The 26,541-nt window shown below is 41.8% G+C and overlaps 1 protein-coding gene across 7 annotated transcripts in view; it reads right to left on the bottom strand.

Annotated features, from left to right (window-relative positions):
* Window positions 1-2,312: 2,312 nt before the first annotated feature.
* Window positions 2,313-26,541, bottom strand: part of LOC117359170 (multidrug resistance-associated protein 9-like) — a 227,418-nt gene continuing 203,189 nt past the window's right edge. For 6 of the 7 annotated variants that reach the window (XM_033941465.1, XM_033941468.1, XM_033941467.1 and 3 more), the window contains 4 exons: window positions 22,108-22,186; window positions 19,408-19,521; window positions 4,981-5,145; window positions 2,313-3,038 (listed from right to left, as the gene is read on the bottom strand). In XM_033941465.1, coding sequence (XP_033797356.1) covers window positions 2,943-3,038; window positions 4,981-5,145; window positions 19,408-19,521; window positions 22,108-22,186 — 454 coding nt within the window. In that variant the 3' untranslated portion in view covers window positions 2,313-2,942. Of the gene's footprint in view, window positions 3,039-4,980; window positions 5,146-19,407; window positions 19,522-22,107; window positions 22,187-25,069; window positions 25,320-26,541 lie in introns of those variants that run through there. The other variant, XM_033941469.1, reaches the window with a different exon arrangement.

The raw sequence follows: 26,541 nt of genomic DNA on the forward strand, positions 1-26,541 counted from the left end.
CTATTAACATTCAAACATGCACTAGATCAGTGATTCCCAACCCTGTCCTGGAGGAACACCAGGCCAATCGGGTTTTCAGGCTAGCCCTAATGAATATGCATGAGAGAGATTTGCATATGATGGAAGTGATAAGCATGCAAATTTGCTTCATGCATATTCATTAGGGCTAGCCTGAAAACCCAATTGGCCTGGTGTTCCTCCAGGACAGGGTTGGGAACCACTGCACTAGATGACGCTGTATGGGTAGGGAGATCAGGTATCCGAGAGCAGAGAATGACATGGAGACAAATTTGTCCCCGTCCCCATAAGAACTCAATTTCCCCATCCCGTCCTCGTGAGTTTTGTCGCTGTCTGTCCCATTCCTGTAAGCTCTGCGTTAACTACACAAGCCTTGAACACTTATGATTTGAAAGTGTTTGAGGCTTGTGCAGATGAGCATGGAGCTTGCAGGAATGGGGCATGGACAGCAAAACAACTTGCGGGGACAGGCCTTGAAAATGAGTTCCCGTGGGGACGGGAAAAGATTTGTCCCCATGTAATTCTCTATTTGAGAGAGATGAAATGTTTTACTCATGAGCATTAACCAAACTGTTTTTGCAACAGTCTCTGGGGTTATCTTTCAGCCCCGCCAATCCGAGAAGTCTGCTACACTTGCATGGTCATATAGAATGTCCTCCTAAATTTGACTTTAGTAGATTCAAACTCTAACTTTTAGTAGATTCAAACTCTAACTTTTCTACATCTGGGTATGGATATGCTCTCTTTTTCTTGCTCTCTACCTGCATCTATTTCCTAGTATACAGTCTGCCCTAAAGAAACGTTTAATTTCTTGCATTTGTTCATTAATAACCTTGGAATCCCTATGGGTTGAAATTCCATGTGTAAAAGGGAAAAGGATAGTGATAGGAGTGTACATTGTCTGCCTGACCAGGATGAATGGACAGATGCTGAAATGTTATCATAAATGAGGAAGGCTAACAAACTGGGTAACAATAATAATGAGTGATTTCAACTAACCCGATATTTACTGGTACATGTAACTTCAGGTACAGGTCCTGGACCTAATGGGCCACCGTGTGAGCGGACTGCTGAGCATGATGGACCCCTGGTTGACCCAGCAGAGGCACTGCTTATGTTTTTATGTTAATATGTAATTAAACTGGAATTCAGCCTTGTGCTTCCTCTCTCATTTGTCTTGTATGTTCCCTAGCCAACTCATGTTCTGTTTTCACTTAATAAAGCAATAAAACACAAAGGTGTTTCAAGGAAGAAAGAACTAGAAGTTTGCAAATAAATTTACTGAAGAACATGACTTGGCCAGATTTTGGCAACTTCTTGTATCAGGGGTCATCAGATTCTCAAATATAAAATTAAATAATCATATCAACAGAATGAATCCTCCTGGGAAAATTGGGTTCTGGGATATTGATTCACTGGAGCAAGAAAAATAGATATAACAGACAGCCTGGATGATTTCTCTTTATGACTTTCTTCTAGAGTTGCACACCCCTCATTTCTGCAAAGATGTTTATGACAGTTTTTCCTTCTTCCACTGTCTGTGAGAGGCCCTACTAATGACCCCTGTTGCAGGCAGTTGACAAAACTTGGCCAAGTTGAGTCCTTCTTCAATAAATTTGTTTACAAACTTCTGTTTTTTCTTTTTTTCCCAGGAATATGTTTGCTGTTTTTTGCTCCATTTATTGGCTCTGCAGAGGCTTCACCCGCTTTGTTCCCTCTAGAGCTCCTGCCATCTTCTGAAAAATCTAATATTCATGTTTCCCCAAGCTGCTTCCATATGGGTGGAACACTTGATTCATCACATATCTCTGAAATTTATAAACTTTAAATAATATGCACACATACTTGAGTACAGAACTAATATTGATGGATATCTCGTAACAACTCCACCTGTCACAGCCTGAAGTGGTAATGGAAACTGAATCTATGATATTATTTAAGTAGCTACACAGGAATAAGAGGGCTGGAGCAGTGAGGGGCAGAAGTGAGTGGGCTTTGCTCCTGCCCTGGTGACCCACTGAGCCACCAGGAAAGGTCCAGTTGGTCCAGGGAAGCTATTGGGAAGTATATGAGCCGGCAGATATTCAGTACCTGCAGAACTTCCAAAACTAAATATCAGGGCTTAATTCAGTCAGTGTTTAAAATAACGTCGACCATCACCGGCTGAATATTCACCAGACTGTTATTATTTGACTGTTAGTGTAGGTGAGGAAACTTGTATGCTTATACACCATGAATGGTATATGACCCAAGAGTGGAGACCACTTAGCAGACTTAAGTAAAGAACAATATCCTGCCAGTTTTCAAGCTTGTATTTTTGACATTTGGGAAACATTCTTAGCACAGTAGGAGGTAAAAAGGGTGAAAAAGGGTGATGGCCAACAAGCAGTGTAGATAAATCAAACCTTTATGCGTAATGTGGAGTAGGCAAGGATGACCAGTTTCTTAATTAAGTTCATGGAAAATCTAGCATTTGGGGCTTCTTCAGCAGATGCCAAACAGCATTTAAAGAGCTTCATCCTTCTAATCTCACAGTTCTGAACCCATTATGGAGTTGTGTCTAGATATGTTTTCACCACCTGTGCAATGAACACAATTAGAGACATATGAAAAGTTCTCACTGAGAGCAGAGTGCAAAAACGAGTGGTTTTTCTCCTGTGTACTATATGTCTGAAATTTCAGTTTATCACTCAAAACTTGAGAGAAGCATTTTATCAATGATACATTGATTTCCCATTGTTCATAAAAGTGGTTTCCATTCATTTCACCTCTTTGTACTTTTTTTGACAGTTTGTCCGAAACCTTGGCTCAAGTCGTAGGCAGACAGATAACAAGTAGTGGTCTGCTGGCAAAATGAAAACTGCACTTCAGTGCATCTTAGTGTAAATCCCACAGATTAATGCCAGTAGAGCAGGTGTCAGGTCTTATGACATGGCAGTGTTTGTGGCAGCTGTCAATAGTCCTGCAAAAGCAGAATCTGGTTTCTGTATAAGGTCATCTGGTTTGCCAAACTCTGCAACCTAAAAGAAAGAAGAAATCAGGCTCAGCAGCTTAAATATGTAAATTACCAAACACAAAGAGAGATTTCCAGCTCCACCAGTCTGCTCTTTCAACAACTCCCCAATCTGAAACCTGCTCCCAATACAAGCTTCAAAAGAAGAGAACGGTGCACACCCCTGCAATATATCAGCTGCGTATCAACACATTTCAAAGGATCCCACAGTCACTTACATGGGAAAAACATTCAACATAAAGAGATATTTCACATGCTCATCTTCATATGTGGTATATATCATTCAATGCAAAAAGTGTGATTCTTCTTATGAACCTTACATTTGTATATTTTATGATTTAGAAGTACCTAATTTCTTAAATTTTGTTTAATTGCTAATTAATAAATTGCTCCTCTTTTCCTGTTAACCTGCCTTGAACTTATAAGAACATAAGAATAGCCCTACTGGGCCAGACCAATGGTCCATCAAGCCTAGTAGCCCCCACTTCCTTGCCCTTGGTACACCACTAATCACCATCAATATCATCATCATACTGGAGAGCTAAGCCACATGCTAAAGACAAGAAACAATTTACACAGACATCATATTAAACATCACAATGCCAACCAAGATGTCACCTCTATGGGACAGCACTTTACAAAACCAGAACACCGCATCATGATTTTAATGGTGAGAATACTAAAAGGACAATTTTAAGACAATCCAGAAATGTAACACCTTTGAAGTCAAGATGATATATTATTTTGACACCCACTTAACAAAGATCTGGACATAGTACTACTCGAAAGGGTCCAGAGAAGAGTGACAAAAATAGTTAAGGGACTGGAGGAGTTGCCGTCCAATGAGAGGCTAGAGAAACTGAGCCTCTTCTCCCTTGAAAAGATGAGACTGAGAGGGGACATGATCGAAACATTCAAGATATTGAAGGGAATTGACTAAAGTTAAAAGGGGATAGATTCCGTACACACATAAGGAAGTTCTTCTTCACACAGAGAGTGGTAGAAATCTGGAATGCTCTTCCGGAGGCTGCTATAGGGGAAAGCACCCTTCAGGGATTCAAAAAAGGGTTGGATAAGTTCCTGCTGGAATAGAACATACGCAGGTAAGGCCAGACTCAAATAGGGCACTGGTCTTTGATCTAAGGGCTGCCGCGTGAGCGGACTGCTGGGCACAATGGACCACTGGTCTGACCCAGCAGCGGCAAATCTTATGTTATGTTCTTATTATAAACCATAAAATTATATTGCTTTGACACCATCTTATCACTGACTCCTCTCTCCCTGTTTCTCACCTAACCCACCCCATCCTCTTCCTGTGAGATTGTCATTGGAATGCTTTTAGGGTTCACTGATATTTGTCAACATTTGCTCATTTCTGATTTGAAGAAGAAGGTATTGCTTTCAAAAGCTACCGTAATCAAAAATATATGAAGTTAGTGCAATAAAAAGGTAACTTATTTTCTTTTCTATGTTTTGTTTTATTTCTATGTACAAGGGTACACTGAAAAGTTCTCAGCCCAACCAAGAAGAGAATGATGTGGAGCCATGAAACTTATAAGTTATTCCACACTTTTCTTTACACTTTTCATTTCAATAAGGCAAATGCATCTAGCAAATGGGTACAAGTATAGGGAAATCAAGTCATTGTGTCATCACCAATGAGTTTGGCTCTTAGGCATTGGCGGAATGAATTATAACAAAACGAGAGGCTGCTGAAATGTTCTCAACCCAACCAAGAACAGAATGATGTGGAACCATGAAACTTATAAGTTATTCCACACTTCTCTTGACACTTCGTTTCAATGATATGAAATGAAAAGTGTCAAGAAAAGTGTGGAATTACTTGTAAGTTTCATGGCTCCACGTCATTCGCTTCTTGGCTGGGCTGAGCACTTTTCAGCAGCCCCTCGTATTACCTTTAAATAGAAAGACCAAAGCATGCATCGTACCTGTCCATTCTCCAAGACCAAAATGCGGTCACATTCCAGAACAGTATTTATTCGATGAGCGATGGTTAAAACAGTGCAGCCTTTGAACGCTTCTCTAATCGTGCACTGGATCAATGCATCAGTTTCAGAATCAATTGAGGCTGTAGCTTCATCTAAAAGTATGATCTGTTAGGATGAAAACACACATTTTGAAATACACTTACTGCGTTTTCAAAAAGTCTGCATTCACAGTGTCACTTAAGTATACAATATCAATATTCAGTGGAGAGATGTCCACTTAAAGACATTTGAGTAGTGGTAGACTATCACTGTTATGCACATTTCAAGCTTCTAGTTTTGTCTTGATATACCACTCACAGGGGATGCCATCTGGGCGGTTTATAAAATTAGAAAAAGTTCTAAAAAAAACCAACCCCCCCCCCAAAAAAAACCCCCAAAACAACCAGTTCTGAAATGAATAGGAAACAAGAAAGAAATTTACATAACATTATAAAAAAAATTAGCAAAATACATTTTTATAAAACAAAGAACTTTTGGCCTCTCAACTCACATGGCTAAATTTTGACTGTTTGTTGTCTTGTACAGACAAAATTTATCCACTTGCTGATGGGGAATTTTAAAAAGAAAGCACTTAAGCTAGGGGTATCAGACTCATATCAAGACTGGAGAAAAATCAGTATATTAAAAGAGCAGTTCTATAACTGGGTGCATAAAAATAGACTCTCAGGGAATGTCTAGCAAATGATGGGGCTTAGTGAGCTGGAATCAGCCTGCAAGCCCTCTCTTAGACACTTTTGACCTAAGTGGCTTATATCTGATGCAGAGATGCCAAGTTACCCAGTTCAAGGCTGGAGATTTTGGGGACAGTCCTGGATGTTTGACCACCCCATCCTAGTGCATTATGGGACTTGCAACACTGATTTCAATGGACAGGGTCAGGCACTACAAATCCCACACAGCTTTGAGATATAAGTTCAAAACTAGGACTGTCCTATAATCTCCAGCATGGAACTGAGTGACTAGGCATCTCTGCTGTCCAAATATATCTCAGGCATATTCAATGGAGCCATCCTGTTTTGAGTGGAGCGAGGGAAGACTGGCTTAAGCAATAATGCTTTAATTCCATCTTTAATTTTCTACGGAGAAGGGGCTCGCCAGCAAAAGCCAGAAAGATTTACATTTGTAAAAAGCAGTAACTTGTCAGTTATGGTAAAAGAATACAGAGAGATATGAAAAGGTCTATATACTAAATGGCATTTACCGATAGGACAGTTACAGAAATGCGCCGACAGAGAGATCTTTAGAAAATTCTTTAAAACACAATTATTCGTTACTGCTTTTTTACAGGGTCTGACTCACCTTGATCGAAGATTTATTGTGAATTTAAATCCTGATGTTTTGTCTGTCTCTTTGCATTGTTTTAAGCATTATGCATGTTTGATTTTATGTAAACCACCTAGGTTTAGACGGTATAGAAATTTTTCAAATAAATAATTAAAATACTAGTACCAGGATCTAAGCAAAGCAAACAGGAGAGCTAGAGGCAGAAGTGCATGCCAAAAAGCATTTCGTTTTGGCAGAAGGCACAGTCTTCCTTAATCCTGTCTGCAAAATTATCAGAATTCTAATTAATCACATTAAAAACCACTCTAGTGTGCACAGGAAGGATAAGAGAAACATTACACTTGCCAAAGTCACATTTTGATACTTATGGGCAGAGGTTGGCATTTAGGACTAAATTCTATAAATGGAGAAGAAAAAATAGCTCCTAGAGCTATGCTATAATCAATGCTCAAAGTTAGCCACCGTGCATAGAATAGCTCTTGGTGCTAAGAATGGTGCCTAAATTTAGGTGAGGACATTTACACCGCGAATCCCCCCTTATTCCTCAACTGCGCATGTACATTGCTGGATCACCCCTGATTCGCCCTGACCCTCCTATGGCATGTCCCCTTTTCGGAAGTGCATGTAAAATTTGAGTGCGGATTCCACATCTAAAGATACAAGCATAAGTTTTAATTAATTCCAATTAGCACCAATAATTGCTTCTTGAGATCTCAATTATCGGTGCTAATTGGCTCATTATTCAGTTAAATAGTGTAAGCAAATTGGGCACACCACCAAGAAGAGGGGGGACGTGGCCATGCATTTTCTGAATTTGACTCTTCATGCCCCACTGTAGGATTTGCACTCACACCTTTTTGTACTCTGTGGCGGGCCCCAGCGTTAGATCTGGGGTCTTGCCTACAGACCCAGTGCCTCATGGCCGAGGCAGAAACTTGGACTGTACAAGTCTTTGGTGCTCTAAGAGCTGCTAGATTTCATTAATAAGGAAGATTTGGGAGAGAAAATGTTGGTTTGACGCTCCTTCTGCATATCGTCGGTACTGGCTAGAACAAGGCCAACTGTCTGGTGGCTGGAGGTCTAGAATTTAGAGCAGGGGTGCCCAAAAGGTCGATCGCAATCGACCAATAGATCGCGAAGGCAATGTGAGTCGATCGTGGAGCCATCCCGGGCTCCATGATAGACTCGCATTACTTTCACATTCTACCTGCTTCCTGACACGGTAAACAGAAGCGCTGGGCCAGCCAGCTTCCTCTCCCCCCTCGACATCAATTCTGACATCAGAGAGGAAAGTTCCGGGCCAAGCAATCGCTGCCTGGCTGGCCCAGAACTTCCTCTCCGACATCAGAATTGACGTCTGGGGGAAAGTTGGTCGGCCCGGCGCTTCTGTTTACTGCGCCGGGAAGCAGGGAGAGCTCACAACTCGGCGTCAGGCAGCTTTGGGGCCTGTTCGCTGATTGCGGCAGCGGTGGCTTGGGGGAGGGCAGGGAGAAAGAGACCAAGAAAGAAAGGGGCCAGGCAGGGAGACAGAAAGAAGGGAAACAGAAATAAAGAAAAGAAAGGGGGGGCAGGGAGACAGAAAGAAAGAAGGGAAACAGAAAGAAAGGGGGCATGGAGAGAGAAAGACAGGCAGAAAGAAAGGGAGCAGGGAGACAGAAAGAAAGACAGATAGAAAGAAAGGGGGCTGGGAGAGAGGAAGAAAAAGTTGGAGGAGGGAATGAGAAGAAATATTGGATGCACAGTCAGAAGAAAGTGCAATCAGAGACTCATGAAAATCACCAGACAACAAAGGTAGGAAAAATGATTTTATTTTCAATTTAGTGATCAAAATGTGTCCGTTTTGAGAATTTATATCTGCTGTCTATATTTTGCACTATGGCTCCCTTGTACTAAACCGCAATAGCAGTTTTTATTGCAGGGAACCTATGAGCGTCAAGAGCAGTGCAGGGCATTCAGCACAGCTCCCTGCGCTAAAAAAACGATATCGCGGTTTAGTAAAAGGGGAGGCGGTATATTTGTCTATTTTTGTATAGTTGTTACTGAGGTGACATTGCATAAAGTCATCTGCCTTGACCTCTTTGAAAAAACCCTGGAATATAAATGATAATTAGCATTTTCTCTGCGTACAGTGTGCTTTGTGTTTTTTAAAATTTTATTGTTGGTAGATCATTTTGACTTGGTCATTTTAAAAGTAGCTAGCAAGCTAAAAAAGTGTGGGCACCCCTGCTCTAGAGGATAGCAGGGCGCATGTATTTGAATATAATCAGGGTAAATGAGGAGAATAGCAGCCTTCGAATGGTGCCCTCTCAGAAGTGGTGGAAGGAAGAGGCTGCTTCCAAACTCCCTAGCAACAGTGAATTTGAGGTTTTATATTAAACTGAATTCTTAAAGGTTATTATGAATTTATTTTAGCAACAGTGAATTTGTGGTTTTATATTTTGTATTTTAAATGTTTAGTATGAATTTGTTATAAATTGATTGGAGGAAGAGATGCTGCCATAAATTCATATCATGATTAATCACAATTAATTATGCAATTAAACTTTTTAGTCCCAGAATTCATTTTGATTAAAATATGTAGTTATTGACCACCTCTGCTTTCGGGGTGCTCTTGTATGTGTGCTGCTAATCCAAGTAAAATACAGAACTGTAAGACTTGATGGGGAAAAGGAATTGGAAACTGAACCAAAGAAAAACTGGCTCCTGTTAGTAATAATTGAGATGTTGCAATAACAAGTCTGTGTTAACAAAAAGAAAAACGGTTCATGGTGTCAATACTGAAAAGAAAGTTGTAGGCTGAAAACTGTGAAACAGGCAGGCAAGCAAAATATTAAATAAGTCAGATGAGGCCTTAGGCTCTGGTGTATATGCTTTAGACAGAGGAACTTAAGCCATAACATCTCATTTGATTAGTCATTAGAGTTTTTCTGATTCTGAAATAAGTAATATTTAGAAGGAGGTCATGCAACCTAAACAGAATTTCTTTTTTGAATGACTGAAAATATGCAATAATTTGTTTGTATATTACATTGGGCTCCAGTCATGATACGTGGGTTTGTCGTGCCACTGGAGCTTGCGTGCATCTGAGAAGCTGAAAGCTATGCCGTTGGTAGATTCACTACCAGCAGGGCCTCCCAAGGTGGACAGGCTTCAGCAGAGATGTCAGACTAACGATGTACTACCCATCTGGGCTGCAGCTGGGCAGTGTTGGAGGTAGAGAATCGTGCTCGATGCAACAACAGCGAAAACATCAAATTTATACCGAACAGAAAAAAGGCCCAGCAATCTACTTCTGTATTCTGCCATGAAAACTTGATGATTCATCAAGTCACTAGAACTCGAATATGAGTCGATGGCACTTATCATCAGTACATTGAGACCCAGCATTCTAATACTGAATATTTTTACAACAACATCAGCACCCTGAGGTTGTGGGTTCAAATCCACGCTGCTCCTTGTGATCCTGGGTAAGTCACTCAGTCCCCCCCCCCCCCAATTGCCCTAGATATATTAGAAAGATTGTGAGCCTGCCAGGACAGAGAAGAAAAAATGCTTGAGTACCAGAATAAATCCATGTAAACCAGTGGTCTCAAACTCAAACCCTTTGCAGGGCCATATTTTGGATTTGTAGGTACTTGAAGGGCCTCAAAAAAATAGTTTATGTCTTATTAAAGGAATGACAATTTTGTATGAGGAAAAATATTTTATAGTTTATAAATCTTTCCTTTTGGCTAAGTCTTAATAATAATATTGTAATTTATAGCTAAAGAGAGTTTTATTTTACTTTTGTGATTATGATAAACATACCGAGGGCCTCAAAATAGTACCTGGCGGGCCACGAATTTGAGACCACTGATGTAAATCATTCTGAGCTCCCCTGAGAGAATGGTATAGAAAACTGAATGAATAAATAAATGACAAATATAGAAGAAGGTTCTCTACTGAAGAAATTAAATTGTCACAAGGAATTTATAAGCATTATCCTGTAATATTCAATGACACTGCAATTCTTGTGAGCAGTCTCCTGATGAACCAATGGATTAGTCACCCAAGGACTGTTAGGACTGTGAAATAGGAGTCTGCGACAATGAAATAAAAGGAAGTGATCCAGGATCCAGGAATATTGAAACCAAAACTTAGCAGTGTACGTTCAGGCTAAGGGGGTCATTTTATAACTGCGCTCATAGCTAACGACATTGAAACATCGGGGTCGATAAAATTTCACACTAAGGAGTCCTTTTACTAAGGCACGCTAGCCGTTTTAGCACGCGCTAAGATGTACTAGCGCCTAAGAAACTGTTGAAAACTAAGCTGTTTGTGGACACTGATTTGTAGATACAAATATAAAAACCCATTAAAAAAGTCAAAATTAGCTGTAGAAAGTTTTTTTTTTATAAACAAACAGAGACAAGCCTCAGCCTATGGAGTAAATTTTCCCATTCTGGAATTTCTTCCAAGAGAAAGAAATTTCTTTTCTCTTACTCCTAATAACATCACCGGCTTGAACCCATCCTCCCTACCATAACTAAAAACCAGCCTATACTGTATTATGTTTTGTGGAATAAGTAGCTTCTGTTTTGGTTCTGGTCGTCTGAGTCTACAAGTAGATTGATTACTAATTGCCTCTGCTATAAATTGATTGTTTGGAGGATATTCTAGGCTGGGTATTGATTGTTTGCTGGAAGGGAGTGGTATTTTGTTATTTTAGACAGGAATGAATGGAATTGTAAATTTTGGTTTTGTGCTCATAATTATGTATCTACTTTAACATCCTATACCTGTCATGCCCTGCCAACATGATAAAACAATTACAAACAATGCAAAATACAGCCCTCAGATTGATATACCATATTTTCACGTAGATAACGCGCACCCGTGTAAAACGTGCACACGGATATACCGCGCGGAAAACACAAATTTATGAAAATAAATTTTTATATACCGCGCTCACGGGTATACCGCGCATGCCGCCCCGACTCTCCTCTGGCTGCCCTGACTCTCCTCTGGCTGCCCCGACTCTCCGTTCGCTGCCCCGACTCTCCGTTCGCTGCCCCGACTCTCCGTTCGCTGCCCCGACTCTCCTCTGGCTGCCCCGACTCTCCGTTCACCTGCCCCGACTTTCCGTTCGCTGCCCCGACTCTCCTCTGGCTGCCCCGACTCTCCGTTCGCTGCCCCGACTCTCCGTTCGCTGCCCCGACTCTCCTCTGGCTGCCCCGACTCTCCGTTCACCTGCCCCAACTTTCCGTTCGCTGCCCCGACTCTCCTCTGGCTGCCCCGACTCTCCTCTGGCTGCCCTGACTTTCCGTTCGCTGCCCCGACTCTCCGTTCGCTGCTCCGACTCTCCTCTGGCTGCCCCGACTCTCCATTCACCTGCCCCGACTTTCCGTTCACTGCCCCGACTCTCCTCTGGCTGCCCCGACTCTCCTCTGGCTGCCCTGACTCTCCGTTCACCCGCCCCGACTTTCCGTTCACTGCCCCGACTCTCCTCTGGCTGCCCTGACTTTCCGTTCGCTGCCCCGACTCTCCTCTGGCTGCCCCGACTCTCCTCTGGCTGCCCTGACTTTCCGTTCGCTGCCCCGACTCTCCGTTCGCTGCCCCGACTCTCCTCTGGCTGCCCTGACTCTCCGTTCACCCGCCCCGACTTTCCGTTCACTGCCCCGACTCTCCTCTGGCTGCCCTGACTTTCCGTTCGCTGCCCCGACTCTCCGTTCGCTGCCCCGACTCTCCTCTGGTTGCCCCAACTCTCCGTTCACCTGCCCTGACTCTCCGTTCACCCGCCCCGACTTTCCGTTCACTGCCCCGACTCTCCTCTGGCTGCCCTGACTTTCCGTTCGCTGCCCCGACTCTCTGTTCGCTGCCCTGACTCTCCGTTCGCTGCCCCGACTCTCCTCTGGTTGCCCCAACTCTCCGTTCACCCGCCCTGACTTTCCGTTCACTGCCCCGACTCTCCTCTGGCTGCCCCGATTCTCCTCTGGCTGCCCCGACTTTCCGTTCGCTGCCCCGACTCTCCGTGCGCTCCGACTCTCCTTTTGCCTGCCCTGCCCTGCTCCCAGCTCTGTAAGCATGCGCAATGGTCTGAGCATGCTTGCCGCTTAGTTTTCTGCGCCGGGTTGTGGGGGCGCGCTTTTGACCTGTCACCAAGGCGGTTTTTCTGGCGGTGTGCTTTTCACCACTTGGCTGTGGTCCCCCTCTATCTGGCCTTGTAATTTGCCCAGTGAATACTATTTTGACTATACAACAGCATCTCAGCCTTTGGGTAAGCCTATAAAAGATTAATGCTGCATGTAGAGTCCACATTTTAATTTGATCTTTTCAGATTGGTATTCTGCATTTATCTACCCGGTAGTAGAGTTTATCAATTAAATTTAAATTTACCGCCATAATGGCAGGAATGAGACGAAAGTCATATACAGCGGACTTTAAGCTTCAAGTCGTTGCGAAAGCTGAGGAAATAGGCAACCGGGCCGCAGCGAGAGAGTTCGATGTTGGAGAAACATCGGTGCGTGAATGGAGAAAAGATAAGAAGGAACTGGAGAAATGCAATCCGCGAAAACGGGCACATCGTGGGGCCAAACCAAAATGGCCTCAGCTGGAGGATGACTTGAAGCAGTGGATTCTGGCGAGAAGGGAGCAAAATCAATCAGTCTCTACTGTTGCGATTCAGATGAAGGCAAAACTACTTGCCAATGGAAGAGGAATACCCGACTTCAAAGATGGCTTCACATGGATCTCAAAATTTATGAAAAGGAACGGACTATCAGTTAGAATGAGAACAACTGTTGGCCAGCGACTTCCAGATGACTGGCAGCAAAAATTGATTGATTTCCGTGACTTTGTCGCCAAAGAAATATCTGAACTTGGCATCACTGCAAAGGATGTCATCAACATGGATGAAATTCCAATGGCATTCGACATTCCAGCGACAAGAACCATAGCCCCCACAGGTACTAAATCTGTTGCCATCACCACAACTGGGCATGAAAGAACGTGTTTTACAGTCGTTCTTGGTTGCTCAGCTAGCGGGGTTAAATTAAAGCCCATGCTCATTTTCAAAAGGGTCACTATGCCCCGTGAAAAGCTGCCCACCAGTGTGGTTGTGCACTGCAACAAGAAGGGATGGATGGACTGCGACGTAATGAGATTGTGGGTAGATAAATGCTTTAGGGCAAGACAGGGTGGATTCTTTGCAAAAAAATCCTTGTTAATTTTTGATGCCATGGCTGCCCACAAAGAAAAAAATGTTCAGGCCTACATTAATTCTACTCGTGCCCACATCGCTGTGATACCTGGAGGCCTGACGTGTAAGCTGCAACCACTTGACATCGCAGTGAATCATCCATTCAAGACTTTTATTAGAAAGGAGTGGGAGGAATGGATGCAGAGCGGCATGCACGAGTACACACCCGCGGGGCGGCTGAAGCGGGCAACTTTCACAGAAGTCTGCAAGTGGGTGGCTTCAGCATGGGACAAAATAACACCAGATACCATTCGAAACGGATTTAGAAAAGCGGGCATTGTTTATGAAACCAATGATACTACGGGTACTACCAGTGTAGTGGAAGGAGGCAACAACATGGATATCAGCGATGATGATGACGATATTACTTCGGAAATAAATGAGGATCGTCTGCAGGCCGTGCTCACTTTATTTAATGACGATGATGACAATTCGGAGTTTGATGGATTCAAGGATTCAGATGACTGTGATGATGATGACTGAATAAACCTGTAAACTTTGTTTATTTACAACTTTACCGTAATTACGGTAACTGTATTTAGATTATTTTGTCCTCGATACTTCGTTTGATCTACCGGTTAATGTTACAGTTTATAAGAATGAACATGTAATTTCTGTTCTTGTTGCTGAATTCATACTCACTAACTCTAGATTAAAAGTTATACGGTTGTTTATAAGAATGAACAGTTTTTTTCTTTTCACGTGTTTGGTTGGAGGGTGTGTGAATGGTGCGTGAGTTCTCCTATGTCTGGTTGAGGTGGATTGAATTACCGGTATTTAGCTGAAGAAATTATGGTAGTTAAACACCCCCTCCCCCCCATTCCACACACATTACGGTAATTCTCTTCCATTTTTGTTCCCATTATAAAAAACACTGATAAGTTTCCAGAAAAAAATACATTAAAATAAGAAGTGAAAAGAAAGGCCCTTACAGATGAGAACATAACATAAGAATAGCCTAACTGGGTCAGTCCAATGGTCCATCATGCCCAGTAGCCCATTCTCATGGTAGCCAATCCAGGTCACTAATACCTGGTCAAAACCCAAAGAATAGCAAACATTCCATGCTACGGATCCAGGGCAAGCAGACGCTTCCCCCATGTCTTAATAACAGACTATGGACTTTTCCTCCAGGAATTTGTCCAAACCTTTTTAAAACCAGCAACGCTATCTGCTTTTACCATAACTTAAATCTTTCCTTCCAAATAAAGACCTTGCTAGATGTCAAATACAGAAAGAACAAGGTAACTTCACAAGGACTTAGCTGTGCAGGAAATGTGAATCTCCTCATACACCCACCATATAGTGCAAAAATGTGCAAAGGTCTGTTTTTTTCTTTCGATCACTACATAGCCTAATGCCACACAAATATATTCTGAAGGTCAATGCTAAGGTTAACAAAGTTTCCTTCCTTGGACCACAAGGAGATACTGACAAACCACTAGAAGAGATCCCAAAACAACTACGCAGGCACAACACCACTCAGTGTGTGAACCAGTTCAGTGGAGTGGACTACGGTAACTGGGGGGTGGAAATGGACCCGGAGTTTTCTCAGCAGAATTTCCCAGAACATCTCTTCCTCTCAACACATTGACACGCTGGTGGGTTTATTTTATAGCTTTTTCACTCCCTTCGGTCTGCCTGTCCCCCCTTGAAGTCCTGTCCCCCCTTGAAGTCCTGCCTGTCCCCCCTTGAAGTCCTGTCCCCCCTTGAAGGTCTGCCTGTCCCCCCTTGAAGTCCTGTCCCCCCTTGAAGTCCTGCCTGTCTCCCCTTGAAGTCCTGTCCCCCCTTGAAGTCCTGCTTGTCCCCCTTGAAGTCCTGTCCCCCCTTGAAGTCCTGCCTGTCCCCCCTTGAAGTCATGTCCCCCCTTGATGTCCTGTCCCCCCTTGAAGTCCTGTCCCCCCTTGAAGGTCTGCCTGTCCCCCCTTGAAGTCCTGTCCCCCCTTGAAGTCCTGCCTGTCCCCCCTTGAAGTCCTGTCCCCCCTTGAAGTCCTGCCTGTCTCCCCTTGAAGTCCTGTCCCCCCTTGATGTCCTGTCCCCTCTTGAAGTCCTGTCCCCCCTTGAAGGTCTGCCTGTCTCCCCTTGAAGTCCTGTCCCCCCTTGAAGTCCTTCCTCTTCCGGCGGTCCCGCCCTTTCTCTGATGTCAGAGAAAGGGCGGGACCGCCGGAAGAGGAAGCAGCGCAGCAGGGCTCAGAGAAGGGGCAGGACCGCCGGCAGAGGAAACAGCTGGGCTCACTGGCATCCGGAAACAAGGTAGACAGCTTCTCCATGGGGGAGGGGGGAAGACTGTGGGGGTGCGAGCGGTTCTTTGGGTGGGAGTGCGATAGGTCCATCGGGGTGGGAGTGCGAGCGGTGGGGGTGCGAGCGGTCCTTCCGGATGATGAATCGGGCGTCGGGCGGGGTGGGAACTATGTAAAAAAAAATTTATATACCGCGCTCATGTGTATACCACGCAAGGTTATGCACGGTTTGTAAAAACACGTATAACGCGCGCGTTATATGCGTGAAAATACGGTACTCATTGAAAAAATATGACCACATTACCACTGCTTCCAAGACTCACACTGACTCCCTGTACAAGCACGCATACTCTACAAATTCTACTGCAAGCTATTCAAAACCCTATCTAAACATTCGCCTAACCAGGAACAACACAATCAGACCAAGGACAACACAGGCACCCTTCACTCATCCCCCAATCAAAGGCATACAACGTAAGAAAATGTATGACGGCCTACTAGCCACCCAAGCAGTGAAACTAGACCAACACATCTCCAACCTGCTGATCACAACATCCAACTACAAAACCTTAAGGAGAGAATTAAAAACCAAGTTATTCAGGAAATTTGTCAAGTCAAACTAACCTTCTCAATATATCCCCAGATGCTAATGCTTCTTCTAATTACCTATCTTGTAATCTCACTGGGTATGCCCAGACCAATTCTTTTGTAACCTGCCTAGAACCAAAAGGTATTGGCGGAATAGAAGACACTAATGTAATGTATGTTTATTTTATGTAATGTTGTTTATTGGTGGTATATAATTTTTAAAAATTAATAAATAAATCTGCCCATATCTATCCGGATGGCCATGCCCACTTTTGGATCCATGCATAAAATTTACATGTGGATCCCAGTGCCTAACATGTGTGAATAAATTTCAATAAATTTTAATTAATGTTGATAATTATCAGGCCATGGAAATTGGGCACATGTCCTAATTTCTGCATGCAATTTTTAGCAACATACATATATAGAATTAAGCTAAAAATGTATATGCATGCTTTTCTCTGTGCAATCTTTGCTGGATTTTCAAAATGAAAATACAAACTTTGTAAATTGCCTCAGGGAAACTATTGGACTAATATTTAAAACTACTTATCCAGATAGATGATCCAGTAATGATGACAGAGACCATCCACAAATTTTCAGCAGTATTATCTGGATAATGGTGTTAAAAATCCATGCAGACTGCCCAGGAGCCAACTACTATAGAGAAATGTAGGGGCAGCGAAAAAAATTTATATGGAGACTGGCAATATTGAGCGCCAGTATCCAGGTAAGTATACCAATAACTTAGGAAAGAAAAAGGGTGTTTTAAAGTTATCTAGATACTTTAGCAGTGCTGAATATCACCATTTTCCAGATAAGAGTAGCAGCTGCTGGTATACCCAAATATTCAGAGCCCATATCTAGATAGTGACTCTCATTGATTGTTCACCCATATCTTTATATTTTGTGGTTGGTGAATACATGGAGGGGCATAATCAAAACATATTTCTAAGTCCGATTGGAACGTATAGCACTAGATGCCCAAAGGCGGCAGTAGGAAAATGCGTTTAAAATGGTTTGTTTGTTTTTTAAGAAAATCATCTATCTGGATGTCCAGGCTATTGTTTATCCAGACCGGCAGTTCGTCTATCTTTATACCATATTCTCAACCAAAATTTTGTCCAAGTCCCAAACTCCCAGAACAAGACCATTTGGACATGGGAGGGGACAACATTGTGATGGACTAGCCACCCAGACATGGCAACAGAGCAATGAGGCACCTTACAGGGCACTGCTGTGAACATCACAAAAAGGGTGCCAGATAAACATCTCACCAGAACTCCCTTATAGGTTATTCTGAGCCCCCCCAAACACCCCCGAAACCCACTATACCCACCTGTCTACAACCCCAATAGCTCTTTTGGCTGCAGATGGTACCTATATGGCAGTACAGAAGGGTTTTGGGGGGTTTTGATAGGTGCACATCTTCCACCATATATGTAGTGGTTAGAGTGACTTATGGGCCTGGGTCCTCCTCTCTATGGTTCACTAGCCCTCCTCCCAGGCTATTTAAGAGACCTGTGTGCAGCTCTACTAGGCTTTCCTATACTAGGTGCTGATGTTCTGGAGAAAGGTATGTATATTTTTATTCTGATCTTTGTGGGGTGTAAAGGGGTTAGTGAACACTGGGGGAGTGTATGTGGGTCTTTATTTTGTCTCTGCAGTGGTTATCTAGTCACTTTTGGATACCTTTTGGGCACTTATACCTGTTTTTACATCGTCTAAGTCACAACGTATAAGTTCCATCCAGGAAGTTTATAAAACCTTTGATTATCCCTGCAGGACGACTAGGTCTAGGTTGGCACATCCCACCCTAACCACTTCTCCAGATATGCCCCTTTTAGCTCTGGGCACACAGTGGCATTCAGAGGCCTGAAAGTCCCTGGATACGTCCAAAATATAGGTTTGATTATCGGCACTTGGATGACCTGTCTTTTAGGTCGTCCAAGTGTCGACTTGGGCGGGTTTTTAGACGTTTAAGTTTTGATTATAAGCCCCATAATGTTATGCAGTTAGAGAGCCCATATATGCAGCCAAACAAATTTTATCATTAGGGTCACATATTAATTTGAGATAAAAATAAGCAATCTGCAATTTAATTTATTATTGACAAGGACAGAAAAAATGGTGCAAGCAAATATTTTAGCAAAAAAATACCATGGGGCTTTTATCTGAAAATGCCAAATTTCTGAATAAAACAGAAATACAAATGTCCATCCTCCCATTTTTTCTATTTGTCCCTTTCTCTATCCAAATAGCATGCCCAGGAGTCACAAATAATGCTTGCAGGGATTGCCAAGGGTCCCTGCGATAGTAGTAACCTAAGTCACTCCCTTCTTGCATCATGCTGTAACCCGGCCAACCATGATCAATGGTAGGGTTCACATATGGCTCCAGAAAAAGGACTGATTGAGATTTCTGGGTTTTACTTCCATTGAAAGCAATGGAAGTAAAATACGGATGTCTCAATCTGTCCTACTTTTTCTGGAGTATATAATCTTTTGACTAAAGATATCACTACGTTGTGATCTGTCACTGCCTTCTCCTTTTTCTGGAGCCATATGGTAACCCTAATCAGTGGAATATTTGAACCTGGGTCTGCTACACCACCGTGCCATGGTTTGAGCTAAGCAGTCAGCCTCTATAAGGCTTTTTACAAGACTTTGTTTATATCATTTTTTTCTGTAGAATTATTTCAAACCCAGAAGTAGCAGACCACGAAATCCTTGAGGGAAAAAGCATGAAGTGTTTCAAAACTGTGCAAGTAAACTGACTCTTAAATATTTTGCACTTTAGCCTACTTTATTCTGAAACATTAATCTAGCCCCTTGGTTTGAATCAATTCCATTAGGAGGTTCTTTTGTTGTTGTTTAATAAATGTGTAGAAGCTGTGAACCAGCTGGCAATAAAGTTCCCTGAGGGTTCAGCGGAGAAGCAAATTCTCAGCTCTCTGCCACCACAGGAAACATTAAGATCTGGAAAAATCATATCAATTCATCTCTAAAGTTTTCTTACTTTGCTCTTGCGGATTAGGGCTCTTGCCATGCAAAGAAGCTGCCGTTGCCCTACTGAAAAATTTTCTCCATTTTCCACAACTTCTGTTTGTAACTTGTTAGGGAGTTTTGAGATCTGAAGGACAAACAGTGAAAAAATATTGTGATGATTATACAGAACACACTTCAATATGATCTGTACATGATTTTATAGGGCAACTGAATTCCATTGTTTACTGAATGAGTTCATCTTCAAATAAATCATCATTAGGGTCTTAAAATGGAAATCTTCAATAAGAGAAAATTAATTGTGCTAAATGACAGTGGAATTATATATTGTATCTCCATTTGTGTCATGGGTAATTACTGTTACAGTAATGGAAGTACTAAGTACTTTAATTAATATTGACTTTTCATTAATTGTAACACACTAAACAGAAAACAAATTATTCTTTTATAACAGAACATAATTTTATATTAATACCTGTACTGCTAACAGTGAAATTTGGTCTTACCTGATCATTTTCTTTCCTTGATTGTTGCTAGAACAGCTCAGACCTACCAGCAGATGGAGACAGAGAACCTGAACTGTTCCACCGAAATCACCAATCTAAGGAGTGGTATAGCCTGGAAGTGGTCAGTATGCTAAACAAAAACTCAGAGCCATTCACAAGTATTTTGAGTTGATTTCTTTCAGATTGTTTGTCCAAATTCTGATTTTGACAAAGCTAGATTACTGTTATCAGTGACGCAGAACAGGGAAAACCCTGATCCAACTAGGGCTTATTTTTGGGGTAGGGCTTATATTAGGACCTACCCCGAAAATCATGCTAAGGCTTATTTTCGGGGAAACATCTGACATGTATATCCTGGACATATGGATGATTCAACTGGACTCTACAGACCTAGATTTTCACTTGTGTATGCTGGACACCCTGCTGGAAACTACAGACATATTTTCCCATAGCCAGGCCCAGACTGTTTGCAATGCTAACAATGATGTTCTTGTCTCCCTGCTGGGAGAATATCCCTTCAAGGTTATGCTGAACTGTTATCACTGCTATATGACTTCATAGACTTCATATGCCAGACACCCTACAAAGCCATAAAACTTTTATAATGAGCAAGGAGCTTTGCTCATGTGGGTGTAACGAGATGAAAGAACTTGGTACCAAACCATGGGTTTCCTGTCTCCCAACCAAGCTATGGGAACCAGACAGCTGGATTGTGGAAAGGCCATCTCGTTGCCAACTTTTCATCTTACAAGGACACCAGCTAGAATATGCACAGAATTGTAACACCTCTAATTAGCAGCTGCATGTCTCCGTGCTGAAAGAAGAAAGTTCAGCACCAGTTCTCTGTTTCTGCAAGGCCCCCCTTTTACTGAGGGGGGGGGGGAGTTGTGGAGGTGAGAGAGAGGCGTGGACGAAAGGGAGGAGTTAGTTATACAATATTTTTTGTACCAATAGAGAATTACATAACCAGAATTCGGGGATGGACTTTCTTGGGACAAAGGAAGAATTGCTCTGTATAAAAAACACGTGTATTCTAGGTAAAGCCAGAGAGATTCACTTACTTATGCTACGGGGAACTGCTAGCCCCCTGCTAAGCATATGGGTGCAAATTCTTCTCTCCATTGCATATTCTGAACTGACAATACATTTTTTAGATATGTCTTTGCTGCTGTAATACTTATAGTTTTTATACTAACAATAAACAAATATTGTCTGTTTTGGAAGATACAATGCCATCTTGTAGTTATTCCAATGAGGTAAACTAAGCAGCCTTTTTATCTCACATGGTAGTAAAGCAACACTGGTTGTTTTGAGCATTAAAGTAGCATTTTTAAGATGAAGTGATAAAGTTCTGCTGTAGATAATCTCCACTCAGTTGATTGACCCCTGATGCAGGCAGATTTGCCGAAACACAACCCATGTCAGATCACAATAACCTTGGGTTTTTGTTCCGTCCTGAAGGCCCTTTGTGCTTCTTTTTCTCTATTGTACATTTGTGTATACTTTGGTTCCCTCTAATTTTTGCCATGCTGGGGCTGGCCACAAACAGCCTGTTTTCAGTGCTGCCTCTGATGACCGAATGCCACTGGTGCTTCGGTAAATGAGGGGCTCAAGGAAGCCAGACCTGCACAGAGGGAGGGCAGATGGAAGGGAGAGGTGGACCAAAAGTATGTAGGTGGAGGACGGTCCAGCAGGGTGCACGGGAGGGGAGATGGGTGGACATTAGACCCATAAGTGGGGGGAGAAGGGGAATAGATAAAGTGGGAGAGAAATTGACCAAGAAAGAAAGGAAAAACAGATGCTGGACCTACAAGTGGGGGTGGGGGATGATAGAGTGAGATGGGGAGACAAAACTATTTGTACAGCAACTCCCAAGCAACTAGAAACTACAGTTATCCAGCACCCACCAATTCCCATGGATGCCGGACATCTGAGAGTTTACTGTAAATTCATTATAGAAATCTTGAAAACTAGACCCACTTTGGCCCTTGAGAAATGGATTTGAGTGCCAATATATTAGATTAAAATGAATAGCAGCATTGAAGAATCTTTTCATTTTACACATTCTTAGAAAGACAGCGATATTTTGCTGGTTAGGGCTAAAAGGAAAGCCATGTGTGAATCTGAAATCCTAAACAAAGGCTACAAGAAAAGAGAAAAAGACATGCTTTGGTCAAACTTTTGTTATTTGTTTTTTTTTTACTTACTGCATCTTTCATAAATGTTTTTTCCAAAGCTTGCCAAATACGATTGTCTGAATAGTTATCAAATGGATCTAAGTTGTATCTGTCAGACAAAAATTAGAATAGAACTATATTTTAGTGATCTGCATTCATTTTTAAACTATTGATAATAAATGATGAATGAGGATATTTTCAACACATTTCTTTTAAACAAACTAAATGCTTGCATAATCCACAAATAATTTGAATTAGCCTCTCCCTCAGCATTGCCAGACACAGTGGCGCTGTCTTGAGACTGGATAATGAAGAAGCAAGGATCATTTCATCAATCATGTTTAAACATTTAAAAAAGCAGCCAAGCAAGCCTATTCCAGCCTCACTTCTTTCAAATCCCATGACTGATGATGTAAGCAAGAAACTAATAACAGAGTGCAACAGCAATTTCTGTACATTTCTTTCTTAGTTTCAGGCAGATAGAGTGGCTTGTTAACCACAGGCTAGGACAACTAAAGAAATGAAAATAAAAAAATATATAACTTTTTGACAGAAATGAAGCACATTCAGGGCACAAGCATAGATAGATAGGAACTAGAAGGCCTATTTAGTCAGTAAGCCCGCAAATAAATGAGAATGTGTATGTTGCAAATGTAATCTATGAAGTAGAAGACAGACCCCCCCCCCCCCCCCATCTCTTAGTGAGGCTCTTGACTGTGAAAAAGCAAAAGCCTGGCAGAGAGAGAGCAAGGAAGGGCAGAGCAAAAGGCACACACATACATGGCCTCTTTTACAAAGCCGCGCTAGCGGCTGCGCTGCGCTAATGGCCACGAAGCCCATAGAGATTTAAAGGGCTTCGGGGCTGTTGCCACACGGCAGCTGCTAGCACGGCTTTTTAAAAGAGACTGGCAGTGTCATCGGGAGTGCAAGAGTTCCTCTGGTAGTAAAAATCTGTCATGCTGTATAAATACCACAGTGGCAGCGAGCTTACTAGGCAGGGCAGGCAAATCTGTGTAACAATGTGTTTTGTCCAAAAGTACAATTTAAACTGTCCTTTCCATCTTTAAAAGGAATAAAATCTATTGGTAATATTACTCAATCTTTCTCATATACTTTTACAATGATTTGGAATGGGATTCCCTCTTGTATTAGAACTCTTCTCTCCCTCCAGATTTTCCATAAATCTATGAAAACACTGTTATTTCAACAGTTCTTAGAAAATTGATCTAAGGAAAGTTAATTATCTTCTGTCTAGGTTGTCGGATGAGGGTTATTTTCTCTCTAATCTAACTACTTTCACGTCGATTATCGATTTTTATGTGAACAGAGTTGAACTCCAAAACTCCCTCCAAACCTACTCTACCCACCTGTATACTACTCCAATAGCTCTTAGGTGGCACCTATATGGTAGTACAGTAGGATTTTGGTGGGCTCACAATTTCCACCATAAATGTAGTGGTTAGAGTGGCTTCTTGGCCTGGGTCCTCCTCTCTATGGCTCAATAACCCACTCACCAGGCTACTAAAGACACTTGTGTGATGCTCTACTAGGATTTCTCATGCTTAGTGCTACTGTTCTAGAGAAAGGTATGTACTGTTTCATTTAGATTTGGGGGGGAGGGGGGCCGGTGATCACTGGGGGAGTGTGAGGGGGTCATAATTTAATCCCTCCGGTTTTGTGTACCTTTATGGCACTTAGACGCTTTTAAAACAGGTCTAACTCACAATATCTAAGTTCCATCCAGGATGTCTTGGGAAAGGTTTGATTATTACAGCAAGATGTCCAAGTCTAAGCCTGCCCAAAGCCTGCCTCCAACACGCCCCCACTTTAGTCTTAGACAAAGAGCGGCTATGATAGATCTCAAAACATCCAGAAAAACGGTTTCAAAAATTGACACTTGGATGTCCTGGTGCCGATTTACGCCATTTTGGGGATGTCTTAGTGTTTTGGAAATGACCTTAATAGTATACTTCAGTGGTCTCCAAACTTTTTCACGTAAAGGGCCACATTGTGAATATAAGAAAGCTCTGAGAGAAAGAGTGGCCTAGTGGTTAGAGCTGCTGACTCAGCACCCTAAGTTTGAGAGTTCAAACCCAGCCTGCTCCCTGTAACTCTGGACAAGTCACATAGGCCCAGATACATTAAAGTCAGCAATCGTGGCTAAACCTGTTTTGACTGCTTTAGCGACGATCACATTTGCCGACCCAGTGCACAAAACAGCTCACTGCATGTTTTTCCCCTCAATTGCCCATTTTTCGATCCGGCCATGCAAATTAACTAAAACCCCATGCAAACTAGCCAAGTGATTGATGCACTAACATCGCTTGGCTATTCACAAAAAATCCAGGGGTTTTAGCGATCCAAAAAAAGCAACTGGTCCAGACCAGTCACTTACCTGTCACCGATAGTTCAGCCCGGTGGTAACAGCTCCTACACTCATAGGAATTATATGTGCATCGGAGCTGTTACTGCTGCAGTTCGTGCTAAAAAACATGCTATGCTTTTGCAAGAGGGGGGGGGGGGGTTGCTAATTTTTGTGGTTATCAAGTGTCAATGTTTAGAATAATTTTTGTCAAAAAGTTATACTAGGCACAACGCAGTACTGTAAATAACAGGTATTATCAAAATGAACACCATAATAATGAACCTATATCTGCTTAATATTCCTTAATAAATACATTTACATCATATGTCTTCATGACTTTCAGAAACATAAAGGCCCTCTTTTATTAAGCCATGGTAGAGGTTTCTACTGCAACTCGGGGCCCTAAATGCTGTGATGCTCATAGGAATTCTAAGAGCATCAGAATATTTAGCGCTTCGGGCCATGGTAGAAACTTCTACCGTGGCTTAGTAATAGTGGGGGAAGTTTTAAAATAAACTTACCCCTTCTTTTACAAAGCTGCACTAGTGGCTACTATGTGGCAAAAGCCCCGAAGCCCTTTAAATCCCTATGGGCTTTGGGGCAGTTACCACAGCAGCAGCCGCTAGCGTGGCTTTGTAAAAGGGGGGGAAGAGGGGTTAGTTGTGAACCCAAAAGGATCAACTTAATATTCTTCATTATTCTAATCTTCTAATTTGTGCGTCATACATATCTATTCATTAAGTCACATTTCTAGAAATTTGTGTATTTTTAAAATATTTTTAAATAGCTCAAAAACTTATCTTCGAAAGATGTACTTCAGGAGACATTATACCCAACATGAATTCATGTTTGGCCACAGCTGATTCTTGGGAATCTCCTAAAAAAGAAAAAAAATTTAAAAATCTCAATTTCATACAGAAACATTCTGCAAAGGTGCTCAACAAGTGTGTTCCCAATCCAAAAACTGTGCAGAAATTTTGGTTTTTTAAAAAAATTATACTTTTAAATAAAATAACTTTCAAAAAAGCCACATACCAACTTAATCCGCGGTCTAGGAAAAAAATGACTGCGGTATTTTTTCATAGAAAATTAATATCAGGTAATAAGATGTAGCCTATCACAGAGAACCTGGCTACACCAGTGTCATCCAATCAATTTCTCTGTTCAATCCCGATGGGGGTAACTGAATTCTATAAAAAAAAAAATTCAGTGTTGTTCTTTGAGTTTCAAAAAACGTTCAAAGTGTTCCCGTGAATCAGCTGTTGTGAAACATGAATTCATGTCGGGAATAAGGTCTCCTAAGTTACATCTTTCGAAGATAAGTGTTGAGCTTTTAAAAAATATTTTAAAAATATACAAATTTCTAGAAATATGACATTGAAGAGCATGAAATTGATCCTTATGTGTTCACAACTAATTTTCTTTTAAAACTTTATGCTTCTGAAAGTCATGAAGACATAAATATATTTATTAAGGAATATTATCCCCCCTTTTACAAAACCGTAGCACGGAGTTTAGCCCCGGCCATGGCAGTAACAGCTCTGACACTCATAGGAATTCAATGAGCGTTGAAGCTGTTACTTTTGCAGCTGGTGCTATAAACTGTACTACGGTTTTGTAAAAAAGGGGGGGGGGGCTTGGTTAAGCAGGTACATTTTCATTATTGTAATGTTTAGAATAATGACATATACATGTGTATGAAAATACCATATCTCTAAGTCAATATCATTCAATTCAGCTTATCGTTTGATGATTTATATATCCTTCATCAAAAGACCTCAGAAACACCACTCCACCGCCCAAAGGAAAAAGATTTTCACAGCGGCAAACTTTATGTGCTAGATCTTCACTTGTCTGTGTTGTATTTATTTATTTATTTTTATAACATCTCTCTTCTTAAGACTAATTCATATAACTTTAAGTCGCATTTGTTCTCGCATTTAATTATCTTAAATCTCAATTTTTACTTATCTCAGTGGTTGTTTGCCATTAGTTTCAAGTTTCAAGTTTATTAGGATTTTATATACCGCGTATCAAGGTTATCTAAGCGGTTTTACAATCAGGTACTCAAGCATTTTCCCTCTCTGTCCCGGTGGGCT

Source organism: Geotrypetes seraphini, chromosome 4 (genome assembly GCF_902459505.1).
Source record: "Geotrypetes seraphini chromosome 4, aGeoSer1.1, whole genome shotgun sequence".
Lineage (NCBI taxonomy): Eukaryota > Metazoa > Chordata > Amphibia > Gymnophiona > Dermophiidae > Geotrypetes > Geotrypetes seraphini.